This window comes from Cuculus canorus, chromosome 8 (assembly GCF_017976375.1).
Source record: "Cuculus canorus isolate bCucCan1 chromosome 8, bCucCan1.pri, whole genome shotgun sequence".
NCBI lineage: Eukaryota > Metazoa > Chordata > Aves > Cuculiformes > Cuculidae > Cuculus > Cuculus canorus.
This window is the reverse complement of record NC_071408.1, coordinates 15922946-15941607: the sequence shown is the minus strand read 5'-3', so window position 1 is coordinate 15941607 and position 18662 is coordinate 15922946. Positions and strand designations below refer to the sequence as shown.

The window sequence follows — 18662 nt, the reverse complement described above, 5'->3', positions numbered from 1 at the left end:
CCCTAAAGCCCGCGTGTTTTCATCTCCTCAAAAGCGATGCTGGGAGTGCTCACTAAACTATCGAGGGCGTGTAACTGAAACGATTAAATTTAGACTGGACTTTGGAGAGATCGGTGACAAAAGCGCAGAGGCGAAGCACGGGTGGAGCCCGGATAACCAAGCCCACGCACTTTCCACGTCCATCGCACACCACAGCACTTCCGACCTCCGGGAAATAACGCTTCTCGCCAACGAGCTCGGCAAAACCGGCACAGCTCTTGCAAGGCCCCCCCGACCACAGCAAGAACCGGGCTCTGCGACCCGACTGACGGCGCCGGTTCTCGGGGAGCTCTCTCGTCCCGCACTCCCGCGGCCGCCGAGCCAGCCCGGGGGAGGCCCCGAACAGAACTCGCCCGGCCCCGCACCGCGACGAGGCGGGGAGTGGAGGGGACGCGGGGGGGGACCCATTCCTGGCCGCCAGCACCCGCTCGTCGTCGGGCACCGCAAATCATACGAAACACCGAGAAATCTCCCGTGCGCTCTTTCCTCCACACACGCTTTATGAGTTACCGCTGCACGATCCCAGTCTCTGTGGGAAGCGACGCGCGGATGGACTGGGCTGGCTCCTGCCGCTGTGTTTCTGCGAGAGAAAGCGCGGACGCGTACAGGAGCGGAATTACTTTCTAGAAATCGAATACTCAGCCTTCCGCGGAGCGAGCGCGAACGCCCGCAGCCAATCCGTTAACAGCGCAGAACAAGGACCGACGGCACCAGAGCGGCCGTGCTCCGGGCTCCCGAGGGCTCCCCGCGCGCCGCACCGAGGCCCCCGGCAGGTGCTCGCTTTCTGTCGCGCCGCCGGCGACAGACGGTGGCTCTCCCGTCGCGCCTTTGACGGTTCCGGGCGGGGAGCCTCGGGCGGGAGTCCCGGCGGGCTGCGTGCCGAGCCCCGCGCTGCGCGCTCCTCGGGCAGCCGAGCTCGGCCGGTGCGGGTGTGCCGGGGCACGGAGAGCCGAGAACGGAGGGGGGACTCCGGCGCGGGAGCCTTGAGCACCGCGCTCCCGGGCGGCCCCGCAGGAAGCGCGCAGGCGGTGCCGGGCGACGAGCCGGGCCGGGGGCGGCTCAGGAGCGCCGGAGCTGCTGCGGGGGGGGCCCCGAGAGCTGCCTCCGAGGCAGCGGGAGCCGCGCCGCTGCCGGGAGCGGCCAGGGACAAACCCTGCCCGGCACTTGCCTCGTTGCTGCAGCGGCTGCGGGGGGCAGAGGGACTGAATCCAGTCGAGGTTCTGCCCGGGGTGAGATCGGGTTTAGCGCGGGACAAACGAGTGATTAGGAACGTCCCAGATTTAACGGGGTTCGGCACCGCGACTCGTTCGGTTGCGGTCCTGCAGAATCGGTCCTAGGGTTTGAAACAAAGATCGTATTTTTTTAGGGAGAGGAATACGGGGCTTTTCCTTTCGTACAGCTGCTCCAAAGCAGAATTGGCTTTTATCAAAACTGTCCTAGTCCTGAGCGTACGGGCAGTTCTCTCCGCTTGCTTTACCGAGGCTCTGCAACGCGTCTCGCATCTATCGTCAGGCGGAGCTGAAACAAAGAGAGGGGGGAAAGATGGAAACGTAACGACAAGTTTAATTAAAACCACCTGTTTGGTTAAATCCGTGCAGAGCAGCAAGCACCCCGGTTATTTACCTCACCTTCGACGGACAAACTCTCGCTTTCTTCTCCTGACGTGTCCCGAGCACACCAGCGGTATTTGAAAGCTGAGAGCTCTGCGGGCAAGGTTTGCGATCGTGGAAGACGCGTGCCGGTGAGCCCCTCCGGGAGGGCATATCCCGCTTTCCCGGGAGCTCCCAGCACCCTCGGTTCTGGGCGCAACCGAGGCCACCGGCGTTAATTACAGCGCTTTCAGGGCTTGGTTTCGGAACTGCGGTGGCACTCAGGTGCTCCAGTTTGAGCTTAATGAGGAAGGTTTTATCCCAGGATTCCAGCGGTGGGGGCGGGAGCGGGGCAGGTTTGGGAGTTGTGAGGCTGGGTTACAGGGACACGCTGGGACTTTGGGGGTCGGCAGCGGGGAAAAACCTTTCTCGTTCGCTCGCGCTCCCGCTTTCCGTCGCGTTTGCCTTCTCTGCTAATACAGGGATGTAACGCGAAGCTTTGGACGGGGGCGGCAGGGAAAGCCGTGGCGAGCGATGAGGACAAACGGGGGGGGCGGGGGCATCCTCTGTGGTTTTTTTCGTTGCTGTTTCTTGTCGTCGGCTCCCCACCCCCCGCCCGAAGCCCGGCTGGCGGAGGGGGCGATCCCGGCGCACTGGGAAGGCGGGTTTAGCGCAGGAGGTGAGGCCAGCGAGGCAGGTCCCGCCGGCGGGGCCCACCCCCTCCAAAACAAAAACTTTTTCCCTGCAGGCGCTGAGAGCAGAGACCTGGCGCGGGGCGCCCGCCGCAGCCTCGCCGCGGGATGCGGTAGGGCGGTGCCATGTATTGGAAGAGCGACCCGATGTTCGTCTGCAGGCTGGAGGACAAGGATCTGCCCGCGCTCGGCGGCCGCGCGGAGAAGGTGCGCGGGGAGGGGGCGGCGCGGAGCCCGGCGCGGGGCGCGGTGCGGGGCGGCGGCCGCGCCTCCCGCCCGGCGGTGCCGCCGCTCCCCGCTCCCCTCGGCGGGAGCCCCCCCCGCCGCTGACCGCGCTCTCCCGTGCGCTCCCCCGCAGGCGAGCCCCGCAGCGGCCGACGAGGACTCGTGCTCTTCTTCCGCCGCCCTCTCGCCCTCCTCCTCGCCGCGGTCCATGGCCTCGGGCTCCGGCAAGTGCGTGTGCAGCAGCTGCGGCCTGGAGATCGTGGACAAGTACCTGCTCAAGGTAAGGAGCCCGACCCGCGGCCGCCGAGCGGGGCGAGGTGCGGACTCGGCTGTGGGAGGCGGCACCGGGTGAAAAACGCGATTCCCGCCTGCCTCGGGCACGCTTTTCCCCGCCCGAAGGGTGTTTTTCTGACTCGGGGAAGAAAAGTCGGCGTTGGTTGTCTCGACCCCGTCCCTGGGCTTTGCGGCTGTGCTTAAGCGGCGGTTTATCAGCCGAAATAAATCTTGCGGCGAGACGTTGTGGATTTCAACGCGAAAAGCGCCCCGGGAGGAGTACGGACATCACTTTTTTTCTGTAAAAGACGGTTTGGTGGTGTCAGGGAAGGGGACGGGTGGTGTGGTGGCAGAGCAGCTTTGCCAGCCCTGGCATCCGGGACAGAGTAAGAGAATTTGAAACGAATAAAACCATGTGGCTTTAAACATTTAGTGTTAGCTTAGTTGGGACAATGCTGGTCTGTTTCTGTATCGTTAACATTATCGTGGGTTAGAGTTTTGTGCTCTCCTTTCAAAAGTGAAATTAGACCATCGTTCTACACGGCGCTTGTTTCCATTCGATGCGGCTCTAAATAAAGCTGTCGTAAACCCTGCAAAGCGAAGGTCAGCAACACCGCTGGAAGCTCCTCGGTGTTTAGGTTGTTTGCTCGGCTCTCAGTCGAGGGAGGAGGTCCCAGAACACGCAGCTGGGCCGGGGGTCGGTGGAGAGGGATGCAGGGCACGGAGCTGCCGTGCGCCTTTTGTTTCGGTAAATCCCAGCTCTCTTCGCAGCAGGGCTTGGACGGGGGTAGAAAAAAACTGAGCTTGGTTCCAGTCCTGTTAACCCCAGGGACATTTTTGTAGCTCGTTTACTGATCGTGGCTTTCTCCTGTCTGAAAAACTGGGATAAGGAGGCTAGGAGCAAAAGAACTCTAAATGACTTAGCCTGAAGGTTTTGAATTTGCTTTTACTGCTTCTGCGTGAACAGAGAAAGAGAGGAATCTCTGCTGTTACACTGGCATCTTTCTGATGGCTGTCAGGATGTCTTCCAACCTCGGCTGTCTAAATTAATAAGTAGGAATGTACATAGAGGACATCACATGGGACAGCTAACAAAGCTGTTGATGTCCTGTTCTGTAGAAAAGCGTTATTGACTGAAGCGCAGCCAGTGAGATGGACTTCGTGCAGCTGGGATAGTGGCTCACGCTGTGCAGAGCCGCGTGCCAGCGGCCTGGCTGTATGCAGACTGCTCTTGCCCGCACTGGGGCTGGTGTGGGCCCTGATGGGTCCCCAGGGGATGCAGCTGGGGAGGGGTGGCCGCTGGCCCAAGGTGAGCGGCTGGCCCAGGGGCTGCTGCCCTGCGCCTGCCTGCAGCACTGACATTTTAAGAAACACTTGATAGGATGGGCTTGGTGACAGCCGTTATCAACAGTTTTGCATATTGTGCTGTAAATTTGTCAGCACAATATGGAAGGATGATTGCCAGTGCGGATCATGGTTGGGAGAATGTTGGGCAACGGCAACTGCACTGTGGTAACCTGGAGAGTGACTGAAAGGAGTGATTCCGACATGAGTGCCGGAGCTAATGCTTCATGCTCCCGCTGGTTTGTCTGGCAGCGTTCTGATGAAAGGCACATCCTGGATTATCTCAGATCTGCTGCTTCACCATAGGCGATTTGTGGGCTGTTTGATAAAAGATGAGAAATGGGCTCAAAATTTTAAAAAAATTAAAAAACTAGTCTTACTCATTGTTTGGTTTACAGAACTCCTCCTCTGCAGCATGGGACTATCCAGTGGGTTATTGCTCAATTTTCATGGTCATGGGGAGCCTTGGGTTTTCAAATTATTTAAGTTATTTAGCTGATATGTGATGCACAATGTCTGCACGACAGAGTTCTCTTTATAGGAATGAAGAAATGAAAATAATTGCACTCAGTTTATTTGCCCAAAAATTATGCATCGGCTTTTAAAGCTGTTGATTTCTGCTGCTTTTCACGACACTCTCATTTCACTATGGATATTACATCTTGAACAATTGTTGAATTTGCTATTAGGACAACTTCTGATACTTTGAAATTCATACCATTCACTCAATTTGCTTTAACAGAAACCTGGCAAGTGAAACTGTGCTTTATGGTGTGTTTCTATTTGACAGACACCCTCTTTCCCCTTTCAGTATGTGCATTTTAAAATCTCAAATCACTTTACAAGGTTTGCTCTTTGTTGAGCAGGACTTTTTAGAGATGGGAAATCAAAGTATGTAAGTTTGCTACCTTCCCAAGGTCATGTGAGGCCAAAACTTGCTCTGTTACACTAACACCATGAAATCAGGATTGGGCACAAAATGTCTATGTGGAACTTGGATCTCTTGCTTCCTCTTCTGGTGTTTTTAATTACAACACCATGAAAGCTTATTCTGGGCACCTCCATTAAATTAATTAACCCTTAATATGCATGGAGTTCTGTAGGAAAAATGTTTTGCCTTGAAGATAACTTTTCTGTGAATTGTGGTGCATATCATTTTTGGCCTTATCTGTGTGGATGGAAAAAAATAGTTTTTGTAAATACAAAATAGAATCTTAGCACAAACGTTTAGGGGTATTTTTCCTTTTGTGCTCTGCAGGTAAACGACCTCTGCTGGCACGTACGCTGCCTCTCATGCAGTGTTTGCAGAACATCGCTGGGAAGGCATACTAGCTGTTACATCAAGGACAAAGACATCTTCTGCAAACTTGATTATTTCAGGTAAAGCACACAAATATAATTTTTTTAGCTAACGTGTCACGCTTGTTTGTTGCTTTTCACTTAAGCCACAGCTCTGTAGGTTTTTATTTGATAGTTTTGTTTTCAGTAGGTAAACTCACTATTTCTTGTGGAGAAACTTGGGAAACCCCAGGTCTGTCTGATGTAAGTCTCTCTCTCTGCTCCTCTCTCATCGTGCACAACTCCTGCATTTATACAATAATTTACTGTTGTATGCACAGTGGGGAAAAAAAAAAAAAAGTAAGTCAAAGTTTTTGCCACCATAAAGTTGTGCATTGTGCATCTGTTTTATATACAAAGAATTCTTCTTGGGTAATGTCAACAGATAATACGTAGTAGAAGTGAGATGATATTTTGTCTGGACTAGCGCTCTGCTGGTGTAAGACTTAAGCTATCACGTGGAACTACAAAACCAACCCAGAATAAATCTTGTGATTTTTAAAAGAAGCTTTCATCAGTTATCCCTTTCTATGATGAGTTTGATCTAGAACATGAAGTGTTCTACTAGTCCTGTAAGGAAGAATGTTATGTATTCATGCTGGCATTGTAAGTAGCCATGATATAAAATCTTAAGTCTAGAAGGCAGCAAAATATTTTGCTGTTAATTTTTGATTGCTCATACGTTCCTAGACCAAACTATTTACGGGATCTCTACATGTGTAGTGAGTGGATTATGTTCTGCGAGACAGTTTTGACACAGGGAGGGAGCAGGCTGAATCATCTGAACTTTTGGAAAAACAGTGTTGCGGGACTTCAAAAAAAGAACTTAGAAAATTGCAAATACTTTCAGGACAAATTCTTATCCATGTAATCAACATATTTTGGTGTCTAGTTTCCTCTTGGAAGAGAAATACTCTAACGTAGTAAAGTAAATACTTGCAGATATCAGAATTTCTTTTAAAATCATAATGTGATGGTAGTTAAGGAAATAACTATGAAGATACAGGTTTTTGCCCCTTCTGCTGAAGGGGCTGAACGATTAGTGAAGGGTGATGTAGCTGAATGGGAGTGGTTTAGAGCGTCACCACAGTAATGTGAAATGTAATTAAATAATTGGGAGAATTTTGAACACAAGGTCAGCCTTTTCCATCTTCCACTTGCAGCTTTTTGCCAAGTAGTTACCTTTATTAAAAGGAATATGGAGAGTGTGAATTCAAGTAGCAATTTTTTCAGTCTCTTTGCCTTATGAGAATATTAAATTCTGTAGTTCAGTAGTGGTCTTGCATTAAGCTATCAGATAAAAACTTGCTGATTTATTGGCATTAAAAGCACAGTTATGCTGTCCCCTCATCCCTCGTGGTCAGCCTACGTGCTGCGGGTCTCAGCTGTGCTGCCACATTGCCATTGCCTCTCACCCTCCCAGAGTCACCGTTTTGCCTGGAATGGTTCATGTCTGTGCCTTCACTTTCTTGTTGCCTTTATTTGCAGGCGGTACGGCACCCGCTGTTCCCGCTGTGGGAGGCACATTCATTCTACTGACTGGGTCCGAAGGGCTAAAGGAAATGTGTATCACTTGGCGTGCTTCGCGTGCTTCTCCTGCAAAAGACAGCTGTCTACTGGAGAGGAGTTTGCTTTGGTTGAAGAGAAAGTCCTTTGTAGAGTACATTATGACTGCATGTTGGACAACCTGAAAAGAGAAGTTGAAAACGGTAACATACTGCTTTTGTTAAGAACTATGTTTGTGGTTTAGTTTTAATTAAATTATCAGGGTTTGCTTCATCTTCCTTATTAAGAGGTAATTACCTGGCTTTGCTGAGGCTGGAAGCACAGGTTCTGGAATTAAAATAAAGTGCAAATTATTTGATATTTTCTTTTTTTAAGTTCATATAACTTGTTTTCTATCCTAAGGAAAAGAAAGCAAGAGCATATGCAGTTGATAAAATATCATGCTGGATCTATTCCTGCCCTCACTCGCAAGGGAGTCAGTCAGGGTGTAACGGATAATGGTGCCAGATCAATTTAACTTTGAACTTAGCTTTTTTAAAGTTGAAATTAAGCTGGCTAGCTACTGTTGCTTATTGTTGGAAGACAGTCTTATTTAGCAATAACATTGTTTTGAATGTTTAGCAGACGATGGTGTTTTCTTTCTAATGTTTCAGGTAATGGGATTAGTGTGGAAGGAGCATTGCTAACAGAACAAGATGTTAATCATCCAAAACCAGCAAAAAGAGCTCGGACCAGCTTCACAGCAGACCAACTCCAGGTAGAGGCAGCGCTAAAAACTTACACAGTTCAGGTTTATGCAGAATATAGGTGCTGAACTGATGGTAAACCAAATGTATGTGGGGGGAAAGAAAAAGCTTGTGTGCTTTAAACTATTTCATAAATTGTCAAGACAGAGCATGTTTCTGGAATAGTTTGTTAGCTTCAGCAGTTTAATATGAAATAGTTACTCTTCAAGATTTTATTTCCCTGGGGGCAGCGAGTAATTCCACGGAGTGGAAACAAAAAGGTTGTTCTATTTTGATTGCTCAATGACATCTATTTAATCAGACATTTACATCGCTACACACAATAGAGACAAAATATTTTTAGAATTATGTAATGCGAAGAGCTGTACTAAAGGTGGGTACTGAATATGACTTGAAGACATTAACAGTACGGAAGCGTGGATGTTTTTGTAATGCACAGTAAGGGCTGCAAAAGACTGTTCTCAAAACAGGCAAGGATCCTGGATTCCCGTTTATATTCACATGAACACAGGTTGAGTTCCATCAATGACTATTTCTTGTTTTGCTTTGGTTTAGAGAGAAAATGGGGAATGGTTGCACATCTATTTCCTGATTGCCCTTTTTAACTCCTAAGACAGTTCTCCTCAATACTTGCTTTTTATATCATCTATTACAGTCTTGGCTATACTTCTGTACACCAGGAAGAGAGACTTATCAACAGGGATTTATCTTTGCTTTTCTTCCTTTTCTTTTTCTGCTATTCCCAGCCCTTTCAAAATGCTTCACGTGCTGGTTTCCTCAAAGTGTCGTTGAGTTTTGCCTGTTAAAGATATACTAAAGTCAGTATAATCTTGGCATTGTATTTCAAGATCTAGCTTCAGTCTTTAATGCTGCACATTTTGGGCGGAGAAAAACCCCACCTTTTTCATAGAGCTGGGTGGATGCACTGCAGGGAAAAGTACATTTGAAGTACTTGGCAGCAATTCTTGTATTGTCCAATTTGTCCTTGAACATGCATGGAAGTACGTTTTTACAATATCCCTTTATGCTAGCTCAGCCACTAGTTCAGTTCCTTTCTGTGGTTAGTACTAAGGGAAGTGGGAGTTAGGAAGTCTGGAAGGTACCAAACCAAACTCCTCTTTGCAGGGTCAAGCCTGCCCAGGAGGGTGATTGCCTGCATCTGTTGTGCTGTAGAGGCTTCGTACCTTGTTGCTACCTTGGAAGTGTTCACTCTGGATTGCCTCATATGAGAGTTATTTCACTGTCTGGACCACCACTTCACTTAAATTAGCTTTCTAGGGAAAAACACCATGACCAGGGCCAGCTCCCCAAGGAAGGGGTTATGAGGAGACTGGGTTTAGGTGCTTTAACCTATAGCACGAAGGAAGCTGCATTTTTCTACCTAATCCTGTCTACATGTCCCTGCTTTCAGCTTATAACTTGTCTTTGAATTTCTGGTCACACATGGCCACTACACCATTTGTTTTCTAGTGTTTCAGTCCAAGTTTTGTTTTGTTGGCCCATCCTCCTTTGTTTTGGAGCAAGCAGCTGAGAAAAACTAAAGTTGAGGTGTAATAACATACGTGAGGCATTTAAGGAGTGCTATATAACATAGCATGTGGCTGTTTAAAGCTTAGTTTGCTGTTTTGGCCACCATTGGAGACAGACTGTGTTGTAAGTACAATACAAGCATGTTTGCAATAACCTGACACAGGTGCAGAGCAAGAGCTCTGGACGTTAAGCTTGAACTTCAGCAAAAGGGAACGTTTTTTTCCAGCAGCAGCTGAATGGGAGATAGGCCCAGCCATCAGGGTGGGAACGGTGTTTGGGGCTTCCTCCTGTTTGCTGTCACTGAAACTTCCACATTCCCCTCCTTGTCCTATTTTAAATAGATTGTAACCTGCTTCGGCTGATGTTTAAGATCTTAGGACCTCTCTTTATTTAATGACAGTTGCTATCCGCTCAGTGCATCTGTCTCTGTACCTGTCCTTGATGCTGGTATAAGACTTCCAGCAAGAGAAGCATCCGAGGGCTAAATGACTGTCAGAGTGGCAGCACATAGTAAGACGCCTCGTGAAGTACTTGTGCAAAAGGATGTCTGTAATTATTATGTCTTTGTATGAAACAGTAGGACAGTAAATAGCTTCTGCATTTCTGAATGTGGAGAGAAGTAGTCTGAATTTTCAAAGATGAAGCCAGGCAAAATTTGCAGACCACCAAGGGACAAAACTCAGACATGTGAAACTACAGTTTACTAAGTTGCTGAAGATGCCCTGTAGAAATCCATGAAGCCTTACTTCCTTATTTAAGGTAAACTCCTATAGGCTGTCAGACTGTTCAGAATGCATGTAAAGTTGGCATCTACTTCCTCACAAAAATATAATTCAGGTCCTAATTACAAATGTCCAATTTGATTCTTTGTAAAAAGGTGAATGTACCCAAATAACTCCATAGTGCAGGACAGCCAGGGTGGAGCCTCTGTGGTCCTCAGATCAGTTGAAGGTGCACGAGGCACAAATGTTCAGAGGTGGATCAGAGTTCCTTTTGTCCTTACGCTGTGTGCTGGTGTTATAGAAGGTTTCTTTATTCGAGCACATTTCAATTGCTTCATGGTGAATTTTTCCCATAGCCCTTTTAATGCAATCGTAAGAGAGCACCTCCTCCAGTTTTCAGTACTGCCAAGCAGAATCAATTTCTTTCATTTCTAGTAAACGTCTCAGCTGAGTTAAGCAGAATAAGGGGCTTGTAATTTGGCTGGGGGGGTACTTTTTTTTTTTTTCTTAATGTACTGGGGACTGTCTGGGTACTGTTGATTACAACAGTTGCCTAAAAATAGGCAAGGAGTAGGACGACTGTCTGAAGGGAGTCTCTAATGCTGCTCTTGGGGCTGCATAATACAAAAAACTGCAATCTTCTATCTTGCCTTTTCAGGTTATGCAAGCACAGTTTGCTCAGGACAACAATCCAGATGCACAGACGCTTCAGAAACTGGCAGAAAGAACAGGCTTGAGCAGGCGTGTTATCCAGGTAACAGCACTAAGTTATGTGACTATCAAAGTCTGGTACTTATCCATTGGAAATGCTTAATGACATTTTTTTCCATGTAGTTTTTCCAAGATTGAAAAAGATCTATTCTGGCAGTTTAAACCCAACTTCAGACAACATCCTTGGTCAGGAATAGGTCTAGAACAAACGCGTTGATTTAGAACACTTGCTGTGTACGTTTTGCACTTCGTGTGGAGGATTAATGATGTTCCAGGAAGAAACTTCTTAGCCTAAATAGTGCAGAAATTGGTGCTGACCTCTTCTAAATATAAATTGCTGACTTCAATAGTCTGTTCTTAAGACTCCTTTTGAAAATGGCTTGTGATACGACACATTAGGAGTAAGATCTAGTAATCTGTTCTAGAGAGCAGAGTTAAAATGTATATCCATGCCATCCAAAACTGAGAGAAACACAAACTTAGAGTCTTTGCTTGAAGATGCCTCTCAGCAAACATTATATACATGCTCTTTTTATACATAAATATGAATTTTTGTGCAATATAAATTTATATACTTATTGGCTTATGTAAATAAAAATAAGTTTGCAGTTCCCTTAGCTCATTCTGGCCTGGAAGACTGACAGGGTATTTCTTTAGAAATGAGGTGACTGGGAGCTGTGATCAAGCCTTAAAAAATATGGAATCTTGCACACCTCTCAATATGAAAGGAAGATGGGTATCTCATGAAAACCTTGTGTTGCTCCCAGTCGTATTCAGGCAGGGAGATGTCTCTGTCCTGCTGTGTGTCTAGGGGTAGGGATCGGGATCATGGATGCTGCTGCTCAGCCTGGATAAGGACATGGCCTCCAGAGCTGTGCAGCCCCTTGCCACACCTCTCCTTTGTGGGCTGCTGCTCACTGCAGAAGCTTTCCTGTCTTCACTGCACTTGTTTGGGGCACCATGTAGGCTTAGAACGAACTCTTCTTTATTAAACTGTCAGTGTTACGATTAAAGACCCAGCGAACTAACTGAATTCAGCTAAAGTTAGAACTCTGAGGGTTTTATTACGCTGATGTTGATAGATGGCAGTCTGTTTCAACATGATGTATATTTTCCCCCCTTTTCAGGTGTGGTTTCAAAATTGCAGAGCACGCCATAAGAAGCACGTTAGTCCTAATCATTCATCTACAGCTCCTGTCACAGCAGTTCAACCCTCCAGGCTGTCTCCACCCATGTTAGAAGAAATGGCATATTCTGCATATGTACCCCAGGATGGGACGATGTTAACTGCTCTACACAGCTATATGGACGGTAGGTGTAACAACTTTGCATATTCAGGTAAAATCATTAACTGTAGCAAAAACAGTTTGCCAAGTATCGATTAAGGAAGCTTAATGGATGTTCAGGCAGCCCTTCACTGTAAGAGGATGGCTGAAGGTCTGGTATGAGGGCTGCTTTTTGTATCTCCTCCAGACTATGAATAGTAGTAGTAAGAACAGAAGCACTTTAAACATTCATACCATATTTTAATAATATGTAATTTTAATGAGATCTGTTTACCGCCCACTCCTTGACTCTTCCCTCGGACTGCAGGTGTACTCAATCCAGCAGCTTCACTGAAAACTTAGTTTCCCTCACAGAACACGTGGAGGGAGGGGGCGTGTGGTCAGAATTACATTTCGATCTCTACGTGTCTTGTGAACCCAGCAAGTCAACTACTTTGGCTCGTGTCTGGGATTAGGACAGACTGTGAGGTCTGGGGAGAACATGGCTGAGCTGCATGTGTGGCCTGAGCTTATTCTTTTCCAAAGCAGTGGTCTGAGATGCACTGTGGATGGAGGAGTGTGAACTGGACCAGGGAAAACAGTGTGCTGCGGTGGCTGGGACCAGGGAACTTTTATCACTCAATGGGATTTACTTGCTTACAATCTTCTTATACACCAATGAAGCTGACCAGTAAATATTTCGTTTTTTGTAGCTCATTCACCTACAGCTCTTGGACTCCAGCCGTTGCTACCCCATTCAATGACACAGCTGCCAATAAGTCACACCTAACTCCTTTCTGTCAGGGATATAAGCTATTGAGGATGTAACCTTCAGTCATTTATTGTGTATAAAAATATCATTGGAAAGATTAATGTTAACTTTTTATTTAACATCAGAAGCATTTTCAAGATCATTTTTGCTGCACAGGTATGTAAGTATATTTAGCCTGCAAGACACTTTTATGGATTCTGCATAAATTACTATTACATTGTTTACAAGCCTTATTAAATACCTTTTTGTATTGTCTGGAAGTAGTCCACTCTAGTTGTGTGTGTTAATTTATTTGTCATCAAAAGAGCACTTTGCCTAAAAGAAAGGACTGACAATTGTGCAAAATGTTTACAATTCTTTGTGAAATTGTAGTTTATCATTAGTTTGTATCTGTAAGTTATTGCTAAAAGTATTACCTGTATTTGAGTTGTATACAGCCTATATGTTAAAGCTTATTTCAGTGAGTTTACAAAAATTAATTTTGGTTGCAAATATTTTCAAAATGAACTGAATAAAGTTTCTGCTGTAGCATGCTAAGAAAAATGGTGCTGTGTTTATGTCTGAGTTGTGATCATTTGTCAAGCGCTTAACTTGAATCTTCAGTTTTGAGAAGGTCCCTGGTACGCTTGGGTGCACTACACCAAACTGAGGAGTGTTTGTATCTCTCTCAAATGATTTCAAAAAATCCTTTAATAGGCTTAGGTGGGTCTTGAAACACACACCCCAACAGGTACTTCTTTAAGGTAAGTATTTGCAAAGCAGTGCTGCCTCTTGAGGGTGAGGGTGCACATCTGAAGGGCGAGGGAAAATGGTGGTTGTGTAGGTAGACTTTTAACTGTGATTTAAGTTGGCAAGTGGAAAACCTAAATTCACATCTGCTTTAATGTTTTGAGGTTTTACTACTTTAGCTTCTGTTTTCTTCAGCAGTTTTATCTTGTGGTTTGGTTAAGTGAGTAACTAATATGCAATACCTAAACGGAGCGTCCGTTTTTAAATTAAAAGTATTTTAACTGACCTGTATCAAATTGCACATGAGCAGAGACTGGAATTCAGTCAAATGCATAAGACTGCTGTGTTTTATACTATTAATGTGCTAAGACTTAATTGCAGAGCACGTTCTGATATACTGATTTGATCACTGGGCAAAGGCTAGGGTATGCTATCAATTCAACTGATTTTCATCTTCACAGACTATTTTGCTCAAGGATTTAAGACTGGTAGATCCCATCTGCACAGCTGAACTTTACTTGCATCAGAAAGAAATCCTACTTGTCAAGGTGTGTGTGTCCATATCCTTTCCCCCCCCCCCCCCCCCCCCCCCAATTGTTAGTGTCTCTGTTCTGTGAAGTTTCTTAACTGTCCTGGTCAAACTATTTCAATGTGGAAAAAGGAGTATTTTCCCTGCTGGCATGGAAAGATGATGGCTTTTGAAAGTATAACTTCATTGGCAAGCTCTGAATTATTCAGGCTCCATAAATTAAATGTCGCTACTGTTTCCAGTGCTGCTTACAGATGTCTGAGCTACTCTGAGTAGCAAAGGTAATCTCTTTGCACCGGCACAGTGGTTTGTCTCAGCTAACATTATGCTGCTACATAGTTTTCACAAAGAAAACTCTAAAGACATGGGGTGTTGTGGAACTTGAATGACTGTTTTATTCTAACATACATCACTTCTTAGTGAAATACTCTTGGTGGAATAGAGAGTTCAGCATCTCATTTTGGTACCAAAGCTAGCTGTGGATCTGCACAATCCCAAACTGCACATGTAGCACTACACAGACTGGTTTTTGTTTTTTTTCATTTGTGGGGTCTGCTATGAAAGTAGGACAAGCTTACTGCTGAAGTTTTACCAGTTAAATGCTAAATAATGCTAATTTTTTATCTTAACATAACTTGGCGGTATAAAATACTTTTCAGTTGTCTTGTTTTGAAATGCCATTTGACTTGCATCAAGTCCCTTTAAAGAAAAGTAGTTAGTCACTCTAATTTGAAGGACTAAGCATCTTCAGGTTGCCTGAAACAAAGTAACAGCTTATTTTTGAAACACCCCCTTCTGTTCAGTTCCGAAGGCAGTGCAAGATTAAAGTAAATGGGGAGCAGTTTTCCCATTTGCCTATGAAAATAGGAAGCAGGAGAATTCATCTTTTGCTACTGTGAATGCTTGAGCAGCTATTTGTGTGTGCGTTTGGGAAAATGTAGAGTTGAAAATAGGAAGCTCAGCAGAAGATCTGGATCTTTGAGAATCAGAGCTGTGCCACGGGCAGACTTCAGCTGTCTGGGGTTAGGCTGTGTGGGGCTGGCAAAGTAGATGGAGAACTGAGGACAGTTTTAATCTGCCGCTCTCTACTGACGCAGCTGCTGTAGACTGCCTTGCAAGTTTGAATGCTTGCCTTTCTCTTGGTTGTGCACTGGTTTGCATGTGTGCCTGTGCTGCTGAGCTCATCTGACCCTAGAGCCATCATCCTTACTGCTGCTTGTTGTTTAAGAGAGTAACTTGGATGTTGCTGTGCTGAGGAGATTTCCTGCGGTCTCTTTACGGGATGAGAATGCTGCAATAGCAGGAACATGTAGTATGCTGAGTCAGCACCTTTGGGACTGCACAGGCTCAATTTAAAATTGAAACGTATGAAATCAGCATATGAAAGAAATTGGTCTTCCTTAGAAGTGACTTATCTTGAACAGAGAACAGTATAGAGCTCTGCCTAGTGCTCTGCTGCGTGAATGCTTTTGCAGAGAGCTGTGTTTCTAACATACTCCCTCTGATCCTGAAGTGTTTAGCCTGCAAGGTGGGGTGATCATATGGCAACTTCCCATATATTTCGATGCAACATTTCTTAAGTAATCCCAAACAGAACTAATGATGCCAAACATACTTTTCATCAAGAGGTTCTCAAAGGAAGAAATGCCACTAAAAAAGTTGTGTCTCAAGCATTGTGAGGATACTGGCTGCCAGCTTCTGTTCCTTTTCCCCTTCTTTCCCTCTCCTGTCTGACCAATGCAAGCCAGGCCTGGTGACATATTATCGTGTGTTGGAAAAAATAACTACACTGCAAAATGTGCAACGTGCTTTAGGAAGAGGGAGAAATATAGATGAAAAATATAAAATTCACAGATTTTCTAAAGTTTGTTTGTTATTGGAAGTTGGTAGCATTTCAGTTTCCAGAGTAAAGAATTAGCCGGTTGCTACAGTGTCTTCAAGATCTTTTTGGAAATATTTCAAGCTCTGCAATTAAATGAAATATTTGAATCTATTTGAAATTCTAGCTACTCACTGGAAATACAAGTTTGTGTTCATATAAAGATAAATGTGAAAAATACTCAGGCGTTCTCTAGTCTTGCTTTTCACCCCAAGGCAAAATGAAGAATCTTAGTCACCACTAATAGCGATGTTTGACTAATGTGTTCTAAAACGTCTCCAGTAGCAGAAATCTCTACGGATTCCACAGGACAGCTGGCACCTTCTTAGGAAAACAAAAATGTCAATGAAAGAAAAACCCTCAGTCTTCTCTCCCCTGCCTCACAAATCCAATCCATAGAATTTTTCATACCAAGTCATATTTTCTAAGTGTTTCTGTGCTGTTTTTTTGTCCATCTGCTTGAAGCACAAGCTTGGTTTTAGCCAAGCCCCTGCTGACGGGTGGCAGGAGGGTTAGGGGGCAGAAGCTGCTTATTGCTGTTTGTGCGAGGATGACAACTGGTTTTCTTCTGATACCACTGCCCCTCCATGTTCTGTTTGTGACCAGCTGTTATCTTGTATCCTGTTTACTATAGATTATCACAACCTGGGTGGGTAGCTTCTGTTTTGCCATACTGAATTTCACTCTGCTTCTTTCTCACGATTTCTTAAAGTTTCCAAAATAATTTTTAATCCCAGCTCTGATTTGCCTTTTTCATGTGGTCAAAGATTCACCAAAAGCCTCTGTTCTGTCCCCCATGTAATTAACTAAAATATGGACTAAAACCTGATCCTTTGGGAATTCCATTTTTTAAACAGTAGAACATACCACGTGAACTGCTTACAGCTATTTATTTTCCAACTGTTCTACCCTAGGTTATTTCCCTATCCTACTCATGTCAGGCTGTGACATGTACAGCTTCTTGACCACCCCTCAGCTGTTACCCTTGCTGAAAAGAAGTTGAGCTGATTTGACAGCCTCATTGTTTGTATTCTCGCTATTGTTGGTGTGGTTAAGATTTTAAAATTGTTGAATAAAAATAATTAGACTGGAATGAAACTGCATTGGATTCCCTGGCTTTCTTTTGACCATTTCCAGAGCTCTAGGCACTGTATTATCTCTTTTTTCTCCCAGTGTCTCTCAAAAATAAGAGTTAATGATTGGAGAGATTGCTGTCTGGCTCAGCTGTCCTAGGACAAACAGCAGCAGGCTTGAGCTACCTGAAAACACTCAGTTTGAAATAATCTGGGGAGCTTGATTTTGTTGGCCGTGGCACTAGCTACGTTAGTGGCTCGTTCAGATAATTTGTTGGGATTGGTTGGGTTTTTTAGTCAAAACTGCTGCAGCTGAAGTTCTAGTTTGGCCTTTTGGTATTGACTGGCTCCAGAGCAACAGAGCAGTGCTGGCCTTACTGTTCATCAGCATTATGTACATTTATTAATAATCTATTTTCTTTATCCTAGCCGACATCCTCTAGTGCTGCCTGATTTTGAGACTTGGCTTTTTTGCCAGAAGTTGATGTTGTATTTTCAGTTTAGCGTTATAGTAACCGTAACTACTTTTCTGCATCCTTTCTAAGATTGCATCTGAAGTTCAAGAGTTGCTTAAAGTTTAGGCAAGTTGATCTTACTACACTTCTGCCTTCCCTTTATTCATTCATTTTTCTTAAGTAGTGATAACTGTCATTTCTGAAGAAACTGATGATTCTTGTTTTCTCATGTGAAACTACCCAGCTCACCTCTGGATTTGTGGTAGCCTTCTTGAACCCCTGTGTTTTCCTTTTGCAATGCAGCACACCTCAGGACAAGCTAATTAATAAGGATGGGCAGCCAAATAGATGTGCGAAGAGTAATGTCTTCATAAAAGAATCTTTTCGTAGAAATATTTTGACACGTGCATGTGTGCCTTTTCTATGTCTGTTTTTGTTTTTTTGTTGTTGTAGTTTTTTTTTTTAATTCCACTGCACCTAAAATCGTTACTGATTCAAAAGTCACAGTCCAACAGATAAAATTGATCCTATCCTTAATGTGGAATGACAGCTGGTTTATGATGGAAGTATATATTATTAAAGTAGAAGTCACAAGCCACCTGCGTTTTGTACAAATGCACAGGTAAGCTGCTGTAACAGCCGAGGCATTCATCCCCGCTCTCTGCTGTGCCAGGGATGCAAATACCAAGCCAGCAATCACAGAAGGCTGCGGCTCTGCTTCCCCTGCGTGGGGATGGAAGGTGCCAGGCTGCCTCTGCGTCCCTGCCAGCCTTGGCTAAGGATTTACCCGACTGCATCCTGCTGATTTCACCCGTGGCTTCCATTGTTACAAGAACAACATACATTTAAACTCCAAAATCCAGCTACTCCATATGCACTGCCTAGACAGTTACTTGGGAAAAATCTGTGCACCAGCAGCAGAAAAAATTTTGCAAGTCCAGAAATTAAACTTTTGTCAGTTTGATTCTGTGTGGTTGTGGTGGGAGTAGTTAACTTCTAACTCCTGCCCATTCTAGAATTAAAAATTAAGCAACAATGAAGAATAGGAAAAAAACTGAACTGGTTTAGTTAATTCCTAAAAAATGACAGCTTGGTTCTGTGTAGATGAATCTCCAGAATAGTGACGTCTAGGGGCAGGCAAAGATAGTACAAGATTAATAACAAAAGAAACACAAACTGTCTCCGAGTTGATAATGATTTACACTGAAGTATGTGCTTGCATACTTTGACTCTCCTGTTTCCTTT

At 45.1% G+C, this 18662-nt stretch overlaps 1 protein-coding gene across 1 annotated transcript; it reads left to right on the top strand.

Annotated features, from left to right (window-relative positions):
• The first annotated feature begins 678 nt into the window (after positions 1-678).
• LHX8 (LIM homeobox 8) lies at positions 679-13194 on the top strand. The gene is made up of 10 exons (XM_054072935.1): positions 679-812; positions 1638-1780; positions 2377-2527; positions 2679-2825; positions 5421-5542; positions 6989-7209; positions 7660-7763; positions 10663-10758; positions 11843-12026; positions 12694-13194. Exons 3-10 carry the CDS (start codon positions 2447-2449, stop codon positions 12768-12770), a joined length of 1032 nt encoding a protein of 343 aa, XP_053928910.1. The 5' UTR covers positions 679-812; positions 1638-1780; positions 2377-2446; the 3' UTR covers positions 12771-13194.
• Positions 13195-18662: the final 5468 nt, after the last annotated feature.